Raw genomic sequence first — 12,528 nt, forward strand, 5'->3', positions numbered from 1 at the left:
TAAGTCCTTGTGCCTCCGGGGCCGTGGCCGTGCCGGAGAGCCGCTCGTGGGGGGCAGCCGGCGACCTCGGTGGGGCATGGGGGACGGCCCACAAAGCCCCCCTTCCCATGAGGTCCCCGCCACTCCCGCCGAGCCCGGCTCAAACCTGCTGTCCACAAGGCTCCCGTGCGGCCGCCATCTTTCTTTCCAGAGCAAATAGAAACTTTTAAGAGAACCTATTGAGGAATTTTGTAAGGTAAAGGTAAAGGTAAAGACCCTCCCGTTGATCGTCGATTTGCTCGAGCGGGCCCAGTAACGTCTCCATTGGAGACCTTGTTGTTACTGTGTCTGGCATATCGAATACTCTCGGTAGCTTGCCGGGCTCTCCGAGGAATTTTGTGAAAAAACTATTTCTATGTCAACATAGTATTTCTATTCAATATTCAAATCAACCTGCCACTTAAACATGAATCTCTTTATTTTGTATTTTTTATTTAAAGTTTCATGGCCATATACTTGAGGCTTATTAATAATATCTCTCATTTATTAATAGTAAAAAAGTTTTCTATAATGATTTTTCTTTTACAGTAAAAGTTAGAGCTTATGCATTGGACGAAGACCTAAAGCCAGCTCAAAGGGAAGTTATCTTAACTTTCATAGTGAGTATGGCATTAATTTAAAATTTTTTTCTTCTTTCGAGATTTTATTCGGGCACCAGGATGTATTATGCTGTTAGTAACTTAGGTTCAGGCATACAAATGTTCCAAGTCTACAGCCACAGTGACAGTATCCTTCCACCAGTGTTTCAAGGTGTTCACTAGCCTCCATCCCAATAGACTCTCCCTCTCGGCCTGCCACACTACACTATGGCAGACTTTTTTTTTTTTTGGCTTTTTGGGTCACACCCAGCAATGAACAGGGGTTACTCCTGGCTCTGCACTCAGGAATTACGCCTGTCACACCCGGTGATGCACAGGGGCCACTTCTGGCTCTGCACTCAGGAATTACCCCTGGTGGGGCTCAGGGGACCATATGAGATCCTGGGAATCGAACCCGGGTTGACCGTGTACAAGGCAAATGCCCTACCCACTGTATTGCTCCAGCCCCCACTATTGCAAACTTTCAAAAATTATTTTATTACTATACTTGAATCACATATCTGCAATAGTGTCAACACTAATTTTTAATTTTTCTTTTGACACTAATGGTTTTATGCAGAAATACCTTAACTAATCACTACCAGAGTGTCCTCCACCAATGTCATTATGTTACATTCAGTTTTATTTTTGGTTGTTGGAAGTGATTTAGATAACTTTTTATTTAGTTTAGATAACAGTTTTATTTAGTTTATAAAATATTATTATTGAGTGATTACTAAGATTTTGTCTTGCACGTAGCCCAGGTGGCTGACCCGTGTCCAAGCCTTCGGCCCCTCTTCAAGAGCCTGGCAAGCTACTGAGAGTATCTGGCCCACACGGCAAAGCCTGGCAAGCTACCCATGATGTATTTGATATGCCAAACACAGGAGTCGTTACTGGGCCCGCTTGAACAAATAGTTGATCAACGGGAGGAAAGTGCAGTGCAGTGCTACTAAGTTTTAAGTAATGTGATAGAGAATAGGGACTAATAAGAGAGGAAATCAAATAACTCATAGAAACAGGAAAAATACCAGATAATTCACTCGACAGTTGTGAAGTATGATTCTATTTCACATAGATGAAAATTAAAAAATTGAGAAACATGGCAGATGGAGTCACTATTTCATGTCTTCATTGAGTGAAGACAGACAGTAAAAGACAAAAAATATGCAGCATGCAAAAGAATTAATGTCAGATTAGAAGGGAATAGTGGAGATTTCCAAATGTGCAAGAAATAAAATACCATAGCCAAAAATAATTTAAAAGAAGCAAATGATTTGGTTAACTCAGTATAATGCATACACACAGATGTATAATAACTTTATGTTAAAGTACTAATGTTTTTGTCTCCTTTAAATTCTTCTCTTGAAAGAGATCGTGAAAAAATTCTCAGCACTTGGTATCTAAAAAAAAAGGGAGCAATGAAAAAAATCTGATTTGAACACTATCATTTGTTTCATGTTTATCTCTTGCCTGTTAGCAGATCTCAGAAAAGAATCATAGCACTGATTGTCAACTTGATAAACTTGAAGATGACTGGCACTATATTATCACTTTCTTCCTGCAACATGTTAGAATTTTTGAATTGCAACACACTTCATACTTTCCTCATTTTTTTATATTTTTTAATTTTATCAATAGTTCACAATATTTCATTACATTTAATATTCAAACACCAATCCCACCACCATTACACTTCCCACCACCAAATTTTGTGTGTTTTCATCCCCAATCCCCAATCCCCAAAACAGAACTGAAATAATATATTTTGTATTGTTTGTTATGAAAAACTGCTGAAAATGCTACACAAAAGTATTTTTAGAGGAACGAAGATGAAGATTCTTGTATTCCACCCAGGGGCCATTAAGCCCTTCTATAAGAGATCACTAACGTGTAGTTAGTAGTTGAGCCTTGTGTGCTTTTATATATAGATATGTATCTGTAAAAAAATTTCCCTCTAGGGGGCTGGAGTGATAGCACAGCGGGTAGGGCATTTGCCTTGCACGCGGCCAACCCAGGTTCGATTCCCAGCATCCCTTATGGTCCCCTGAGCACCACCAGGAGTAATTCCTGAATGCAGAACCAGGTGTAGCCCCTGAGCATCGCCAGGTGTGACGCAAAAGCAAATAAATAAATAAATAACTTAAAGTTTTTTAAAAAATTTCCCTCTAATACTGGGTTCTCTCCTACTTTGAACTGCATCAATTGTGGTGCGGTACTCTTGGAGTATGGGTAGTAGGGTGTGTGGTATGGAGTGTACGGGCCTGCAAATGTGGCCGTGCTATCCAGTAATTGATACTTTTGTGGGTGATTCTTGGCCCCACCATGTATAGAGCAGCCATGTGCATGGCAGCCGCTGAGTCCTGGAGGTTTTCGGCTGCTGGGGCTGGGTCACTTGAGGCGGGGAGGGCTCTCACTGACCCTCTCCGGGGTGCTCCGAGTGAACCAGCCTGGTGCAGGGTTCGCAGGCATGGTTATGGAGAGTGTCATGTTTGGCACCCTTCCAGAAGAGAAGGACATGCGATCTCGCTTTAAGTCCATTTTATCTGTCTCTCCCATGTATGTCTCTCCACTTACTTGGCATTCTTAGTTCTGTCGTCAGGGGCAAGGGTCATTTGATACTTGAAATTCCCCTGTTTCTTTTTTTCTTTATTACCACAAAAGAGGAACATCCAGTACTTGTTCTTCTCCTCTGACTTACTTCCCTGACCATGAAACCCTAGTTTCATCCAAGTTGCCAATGAACTGTCTGTGTTTAAAATTAAAATTTCACCTTGATGTATATAGAAGAATGACAGGAGGGAATGAATGTTCATGGGCAGGGGGCAGGGACCTTGTGTGCATTGGTGGTATAGAGACGTGGTATAGGCATGCATATACATGTACATATGTGGTTTACATATGTATAAATAATTTTATATACCATTAGTTGTATTTATACTTCTTTTCTATACCTGGCTTAAATACAAAAATTATTTATGATATGCTGAATGATATTATGTATATATATATATATATATATATATATATCAGAGCCAAGCATATTGCAAGAATTAGATTGGGACTACAACTACCAAACTAAAAAATGTGCCTGTCCGGAACAATAGTACAGTGGATAGGACATTTGCCTTGTGTGAGGTCCACGGGGATTCTCTCCCCAGCATTACATATAGTTCCTCAAGCTTCCAGGAATGATTTTGAGCAGTGAGACAAGAGTAGATCCTGAGCACTGCTGAGTATAAACCCACACAAACAAACAAAGAAACAAAAAGTGTTGCCTGTCGAGGCAGGCTGGTGCGAACTTGGCGACATTGGCAGAGGGGAGTTTAGCACTGGGGTTGGAATTGGTATTGGAATATAGAATGCCTGAAATGCAATCACAAGTAACATTGTAATTGAAGTGCCTTAATATTTTGTTTTTAAAATTTTTAAATACGAAATTGACTTGGATTATTTTATCATATTAATAAAGAGTCTTTATTCTTTTATCTCTGTTCAAATGTGATAAAACTTATTTAAAAGCCACAATAGTACATCAATTATGTGTACAAGGTAGCAATTTAAATGCTTATGCATGTATTTTGGTGGGGGGCCACACTTGGCTGTGCTCAGGGCTTACTCCTGGCTCTGTTATCAGGGGTCACTCTTTGTGCCATGGGATCAAACCCAGAGTAGTTGGGTGCAAGGCAAGTACCTTACTCACTGTACTTTCTCTCTGGCCCTAATTTTATTTTTATTTATTTATTTATTTTTTAGGTACAGATGTAGACTTACAAATTTTTGTACTTGGGTTTCAGTTATACAATGATTGAGTACCCATCGCTCCACCAGTGCCCATTCTCCACCACCAATGAACCCAGTAGCCCTCCCACGCCCCATCTCCATATCCCACCCTGCCTCTGTGGCAGGGCACTCCCTTTTGTTCTCTCTCTCCTTTTGGGTGCTGTGGTTTGCAAAAGAGGCATTGAGTAGCAATCATGTTTGGTCTATAGTCTACTTTCAGCATGTATCTCCCATCCTGGGAGGATCTTCCCAACACCCTTTATTTGATGCTCCCTTCTCTATCTGAGCTGCCTTTTCCCCTAGTGTGTGCAGCTGGTCTCCAAGCCATGGAGTAAACCTCCTGGTATTTATCTCGGCTATTCTTGGGTGTTAGTCTCCTATTTTGTTACTTTATGTTCCCCAAATGAATGCAATCTTTCTATGACTGTCCTCTTTCTGACTCATTTCGCTTAGCATGATACTTTCCATACAGTACCACTCGTATGTAAATTTCATGACTTCATTTTTTTCTCACAGCAACATAGTACTCCATTGGGTAGATGTCCAAAGTTTTTTTAACCAGTCATCTGTTGTTGTGCAGTCAGGTTTTTTTTTTTCCAGATTCTAGCTATTGTAAACTGTGCTGCAATGAATAAACGAGTGTAGATGTCAATTTGACTATACTTTTTTTGCCTCTCCGGGGTATATTCCCAGGAATGGTATTGCTGGGTCGAATGGGAGCTCAATTTATAATTTTTGGAGAATCAACCATACTGTTTTCCAAAAGGGCTGAACTAGCTGCATTCCCACCAGCAGTGGAGGACAGTCCCTTTCTTGACACATCCAGGCCAACACAGGTTGTTTTTGTTCTTTTGGATGTGGGCCAGTCGCTCTGGTGTGAAATGATATCTCATTGAGGTTTTGATCTGCATGTCCCTGATGATTAATGATGTAGAGCATTTTCTCAAATGCCTTTTAGCCATTCGGATTTCTTCTTTGAGAAAGTTTCTGTTCATTTTGTCACCCCATTTTCTGATGGGGTTGGATGTTTTCTTCTTGTGGAGTTCAACCTGTACTTTGTATATCCTTGATATCAACCCCTTGTCAGATGTGTATTTGGTGGATATCCTTTCCCATTCTGTAGACTGTCTTTGTATTTTGGTCACTGTTTTTTTTTGAGGTGCAGAAGCTTCTTAGTTTAAGACTGTCCCATTTGTCTATCTGTTTTCACTTGCTTGGCCAGAGGCGTGACATCTTTGAAGATACCATTAACCTCCAAAAGCCTCCCATGTCATGGAGGGTTTTGCCAACTTTGTCTTCAATATACCTTATGGATTCCGGTCTGATGTGAAGATCTTTAATCCATTTTGATCTTACTTTTGTACATGGTGTTAGGCAGAGATCTGAGTCCACTGTTTTGCATGTAGACATCAAGTTTGGCCAGCACAATTTGTTAAAGAGGCTTTCCTTGCTCCACTTCACATTTCTTGCCCCCTTATCAAAGATTAGGTGATCATATGCTTGGGGGTAGATGTCAGTATATTCAACCCTGTTCCATCTGCCCAAATTTTAATATTATCTTATCTAACTGGAAACCTTTTTTAAAATGTTTGTTTTTACTGAAATATTGTAAGGTACAGAGTTAGAAATCTGTTCATGGTTGGGTTTCAGTTGTATCTCAATATCAGACCTGAATCCATTTGCTACTTGGAAGAAAATGTACGCAGAACCCTCCACAACATTGAAGCTAAAGGCATCTTCAAAGATGAAACAGCACCGGCCAAAGAAGTAGAAGGAAAAAGAAACAAATGGGACTACACTAAACTAAGAAGCTTCTGTTTCTCAAAAGAATTGGCGACCAACGTACAGAGACAGACCACTGAATGGGAAAAATTATTCACCCAATACCCATCAAATAAGGGGGGAATATCCAAGATATTTCAGACACTGGTAAACCTTTACAAGAAATAAAACATCCCACCCATTAAAATATGGAGAGAAGAAAAGAATAGAAACTACCTCAAAGAAGAAATACAAGTGGCCAAAATGCACATGATAAAATGCTCTACATTGCTAATCATGATGGAGATTCAAATCAAAACAACAATGAGATATCATCTCACATCAGAGACTGGTACACATCTACAAGCACAAGAAAAACCATTTGCTGGCATGGGTGTGGATAGAAAGGGATTCTCTTTCATTGTTAGTGAGAATGCTGACTGATCTAACTCTTTTGGAAAACAATATGGACATTCCCCAAGAAACTAGAATTTGAGTTCCCATTTGAAACAGTAATTCCACTTCTAGGAATAAAGGTATCCCAGAAATGGAATAAAGTGGAAGACTATTTCTGTATGCAATTCTATTAAATGTGTGTGTCCTCTTGGTAGCTGTGAAGCATGGGCAGGTAGAGCAAGTGTTGTGCGTGTTATGTAAGGAGTTCATGACATGGTTTGTCATGACAACCTTATAATTTCATTATAACTTTTCACCTCTCCTTATACATGAGAAAGTGGAGGTTTAGAAAACTTGAGTCCCCACCATTATCATACAGATACTGACTGATTTTTCAATTTAATACAGTAAACCAGGTAAGGAAAATACAGGACCAATTGAAGAACAGATCTAAGAAGTGAAGCCAAAGATAGGTACTGATTATTCTGAAAGAAAGTGCTGAAGAATGAACGTTCTGATCTTGGTCTTTTAGAATATCCCTGGGAAGACAGACAGATAGAAGCTGGACTATGTCTTGGCATCTGAGAAGAAGCAGAGATTGGGAGAAATGAAAAATCAAGGTGTAGAGATGGACCAAATAATGGCTTGATTACAGAGGAATGTCTAAGAAACACTCCAGAATAATAGAGTCCAGGCTTTAATATGTTACTTTACATCAAGAAATATCGTCTGGAACAGACAGGTTTGGGTTCAGGTAGTTTTAATGAAAAGGTAAATGGCTCCACACAGCCTTGTGCATCTTTGTAGAATTCTCCCTGGAGAGGAGACATTGAAGAGGTCAGAGGCCATTGCTATGACATTTTCTGATGTATTGATTTGATCCTGAATATGACAGGAATTCGAGAAAACCTTTTGAGCATAGCATGGAGACTTTGCCTGAAAATTATCCTAGAAGTCTCACTAGGGGAGAAGGAAAGTGAGGAGAGTTTAACACACCTTGATCATTCTATTTATGATTGTTCTAAATATAACCCTTTCTAATTGCCTTCCCCTGTTAGGTATTATTAATATTTGGTAACTAACTTGACTGGCTGACAGTCTCAGACTCTACCTGGCCAATGTTGTTGTATCTTGTTTCAACATAATGTCTTAGAGAATTTATATCTATTGGAATAGTCCATCACATGCTATTTTGTATATATGAACTCATGTTTTACGGGTTGTCTGAAAAAGTAAAACTCTTCTTTTTCTTCTTACTTGTAGGACCCAGAAGGGGGAGAAACGTCCATGTCAGGAAAAATCAAAAATCCTGGAATTGTAACTTTCCCTGGTTTCAAGATTCAATACCATCAAAAGTATTTAAAATTATTCATTGTTGAAGTTCTTTTGTTTATAAGCAGTAGATGTACCTGGGGCTGGAATGATAAACCAGCGGGTAGGGCCTTTGCCTTGCACGTGGCCGACCCTGTCAACCCGGGTTCGATTCTCCCACCCCTCTCGGAAAGCCTGGCAAGCAACCGAGACAATCTCACCTGCACGGCAAAGTCTGGCAAGCTACCCGTGATGTATTTGATATGACAAACACAGTAACAACAAGTCTCACAATGGGGATGTTTCTGGTCCCGCTCGAGCAAATCGATTAACAAGGGGGGAACAGTGCTACAGTGCTAGAGATGTACCTGGAGTTATGGCATGTATTTGTGGAGACATTTATATATGACTAAAAATGTCTGATGTAAAGAAAGTTTGTTTCTGACTATTTCTCAAACCCAGTGAGTGTCCTTTCTCACCTTCCTACAGAGACATCTACACAGCCTTCTCTGTAGCAAGAAAAGTGTTTGACAGAGCTTGACCAGTGCCAGCACCAAGCTAGTCTGCTCTATCCGATTCAGTGAACATGTTTCATGGAAAAAACCAGGCCGGGGACACTGTGAGACAGACACTGCCCCAAAGTTTCTAAGAGTTTTCTAGAAAAGAAAGATGTTGTAAATGGACTAAGTTCACTAGTTTGTGTCTCAGAGTCTGCAAAAAGATTCAAATTACTTCAGAGAAAAATTCCTAGGATATTCTGTGATATATATGGATAATTTCATCTTGGATAATGTCTTGAAACCCTAACACTCCAACATACAGAGGAAATGAACATTTATGAATCCCCCCATCCTTGTGTGCCAAGAACTCAGTTCCTTAATTTTTCTCTTTTCCAGTTAAGAATAGTAAGTATCAGAGAAATTTTCAGGCCTATTCAGGCCATGTAGCATTACAAAAGTTAACTGAAATGAGAACCCAGAGCCACGTGATGACTAGGTGCTCCTTTGCTCTTTCCTTTATCCATACCTCCACTCTAAAATTATTTTGGGGGCTGGAAATGTGGCTCATGGGTAGAGTAAATGCTTTGCATATGTGAAGTCTTGATTTTCATTCCTGACACTGAAAAAAAAATCACAGCATCTTTGAGTTTTCCAGTCTTTGAAACTGCATTTGATCACTTTAAGCTTCATCTTATCAAATGTTCCTAAAGACATAATCCATGTTTCTGTCCCATAGTATATTCTATGGTATCTAGTAATATGACAGAACTCTAAATTGGTTGACCATTACCTTTAAATTTAATTTTTTTCAAGCTTAATATAAGGTATGGTATACCAGAAAATGTACAGCAAGAAAGAAATTACAGTATGCATGCAACTCTTCTTAAAAATGCATATCTTTATCTAGAATTTAAAAATCTTTTAGGCATAGTATATTAGGTCATCCACTGTGGTCATTGTCCATTAGCACAGAATTGTGACCAAGGATTTTAAGAGCCAGAATGATCAATGAAAGTCCAACTTTGCATCTGTGGCCCTGGGCAAGTTAATTTATCTCTCTGAACAACATTTTTCTGATAATAAAATTGAGATAATAACATAATGTATTCTTAAATATTTATTGAGGATTGAATGAGTTGACACACAAAGTAATGATCACAATTCTTAATCCTTACTAAAAGTTCATTTGAATAGTAGATATAATCAGTGGGTGACTTAGAGTTATGATTTGAGATGACCTAATTTTTTCAATGTTTGTTTTCACAGGTATGGTTTATGGACTATTAATGCTAAGTACAGAGAAGACTTCACAACAACAGGAACTACACAATTTGAGTTTAAGGAATCTGGTAATATCTCGAAAAAGACATCCAACAGAATACCCTCAGAAATGATTGTACCCGGCATTTGGAGTTACTTATTAGTCGCTTGAACTACTGTCATAAACTCCTTGCTCTGCTTATCTCTGACAGAGAGAAGCAGCCTGAAGATATGTTTGTTTTGCCTTTTACCAACTGCTTTGGTGACCTTGGTGTCAAATTTCCCTTCACTCCCTTGGTTTAGTTTTCATTTGAAAATTAATTTATGTTCTACGGGCTGGAGAGATAGCACAGCGGGTAGAGCGTCTGCCTTGCATGCAGCCAACATGGCCGACCCGAGTTCTATCCCTCTGCCCCTCTTGGAGAGCCCGGCAAGCTACCCGTGACATACCCAATATGCCAAACACAGTAGCAACAACGTCTCCAATGGAGACGTTACTGGGTCCGCTTGAGAAAATCGATCAACAACGGGAGGACCTTACCTTTACCCTACTTATGATGTTCTACAGATTTTAATGTCTTGCTGCGGTGAGAGTTTGAGATTGATGGTTGTATTTGGGATCGAATGAAAGAGAGTCGCTAAACATACTAATGAATCAACTTATTTTCAATTTCATGAATACCTGTGAGCATCATCAAACACTACATAAAGTAACAGAAAAAGACCTTTACACAATAAGCAAAACTGAATCTTGGTCTTATCAGGTTTTTTATCGTAGCACAGGTGCTTCAGTGAAGATAGCATTGCTAGAGGAAAGATGAGGTTCATCCCTTAAGGTGATGAGGAGACTCCTCATGTTTGTGAATTGTGGGAATGACAAGGAGAAGAATATATATATATATATTTTTTAATTTTCATTAGTGAAACACCATGAGGTACAGTTGTAGACTAACAAATTTTTTTGCTTGGGTTTCAGTTATGCAATAATTGAGTACGCATCCCTCCACCGTGCCCATTCCCCACTTCCAGTGCTCCCAGCATCCCTCCCACCCCCAAACCCCTACCTCCCAACCCACCCCTGTGGTAGGTCCCTTTTGTTCTCTCTCTCCTTTTGGGTGCTGTGGTTTGCAAAAGAGGCATTGAGTAGCAATCATGTTCGGTCTATAGTCTACTTTCAGCATGCATCTCCCATCCGGGGAGGATCTTCCCAACACCCTTTATTTGGTGCTCCCTTCTCTATCTGAGCTGCCTTTTCCCCTAGCATGTGTAACTGGCCTCCAAACCATGGAGTAAACCTCCTGGTATTTATCTCGGCTATTCTTGGGTGTTAGTCTCCTATTTTGTTATTTTATGTTCCCCAAATGAATGCAATCTTTCTATGTCTGTCCTCTTTCTGACTCATTTCGCTTAGCATAATACTTTCCATGTAGTACCACTTGTATGTAAATTTCATGACTTTATCTTTTTTAACAGCTGCATAGTTCTCCATTGTGTAGATATACCAAAATTTCTTTAACCAGTCATCTGTTATCTGTTCTCAGGCACACGGTTCTTTCCATATTTTGGCTAATGTGAATAGTGCAATAATGAACATAGAAGTGCAGATGTCATTTCGACTGTACTTTTTTGCCTCGCTGGGATATATTTCCAGGAGTAGTATTGTTGGGTCAAATGGGAGCTCAATTTCTAAGTTTTTGAGAATCTTCCATACTGTTTTCCAAAAGGTCTGAATCAGTTGGCATTCCCACCAGCAGTGAAGGAGAGTCCCTTTCTCGCCGCATCCATGCCAACACTGGTTGCTTTTGCTCTTTTGGATGTGGGCCAGTCTCTCTGGTGTGAGATGACATCTTGTTGTTTTGATCTGCATCTCCCTGATGAACAGTGATGTAGAGCATTTTCTCATGTGCCTTTTAGCCATTCGAATTTCTTCTTTGGGAAAGTTTTTGTTCATTTCATCACCCCATTTTATGATGGGGTTAGATGTTTTCTTCTCGTAGAGTTCAACCAGTGCATTGTATGTTCTTGATATCAACCCTTTATCAGATGGGTATTGGTAAATATCCTTTCCCAGAGAAGGATATTTTTGTTATTGATATTTATCCCCTTGAAGCAAAATTTTCTATTTGAATATCAGTTATAATAAATGTATTATTTCTTGCTGATATTTCTTTTTAGAACATAAAGATGATATCTTAGTAGAACCAGAAAACAATGTTATTAGCCATAAAAACCTAGAGGACTTCAAGATTAATATAAAAGCTAGGTAAGAAAATTCTTATTTTCTGATTCATTAAGCCTCTGAATGCAAAAGCATCAAATTTAGGGGGCGAGTCAAATATGATGATTTCCAGTGCTTTTGTGTTGAAAAAGACTGATTCAAAATTTAAAATAATATAATTAAAAATAACTGCCATAATTACTGCAGGTGAGTTCAATGCTTGTCAAAAGTATATTGTTTATTTGGTACTTGAAGGTGTTTTATAATTTTGTAATAAATAATCAAAAGTATTGAATATCACACTGACTAGGTGACTATAGTTACTTGGGAAAGTGGTATGTGATATTAAAAAAATCTCTTCTTTTTATTTGTGGAAGTTAATATTACTTAATGATACAACTTAATTTTCTAAAATTGCTCTGGAAATTATTGAACAGCTCCAGAAATCATACTTGCAGGCAAACTGATAAGAACACCAGTGTGCTGCCTTATATGTAAATAGAGTTCATGTTTTTCTTTTAACCAAAAGGTAAATATGTGGCTTATCGTAGGATAACCTTGAGGGAGGGACCTTACATCTATTGATTGTATGAGGACACCTATGTGTAATTACTACCCTAACCCCCTCAAGATTTGGGTGATAACTAGGCTGCAAGAGGGGCTTAGGGAGAAGGAGGAAAAC

The 12,528-nt window shown here is 39.1% G+C and overlaps 1 protein-coding gene across 1 annotated transcript in view; it reads left to right on the top strand.

Moving 5' to 3' along the window:
- LOC130045792 (complement C5-like) overlaps positions 1-12,528 on the top strand; it is a 57,528-nt gene that overhangs the window by 5,199 nt on the left and 39,801 nt on the right. The window contains exons 4-7 of the mRNA XM_056138664.1: positions 568-638; positions 7,821-7,912; positions 9,635-9,717; positions 11,804-11,891. Of these exons, the coding sequence (XP_055994639.1) occupies positions 568-638; positions 7,821-7,912; positions 9,635-9,717; positions 11,804-11,891 (334 nt within the window). The remainder of the gene's footprint in view (positions 1-567; positions 639-7,820; positions 7,913-9,634; positions 9,718-11,803; positions 11,892-12,528) is intronic.

This window comes from Sorex fumeus, unplaced genomic scaffold (assembly GCF_029834395.1).
Source record: "Sorex fumeus unplaced genomic scaffold, SorFum_2.1 ptg000129l, whole genome shotgun sequence".
Taxonomy (NCBI): domain Eukaryota; kingdom Metazoa; phylum Chordata; class Mammalia; order Eulipotyphla; family Soricidae; genus Sorex; species Sorex fumeus.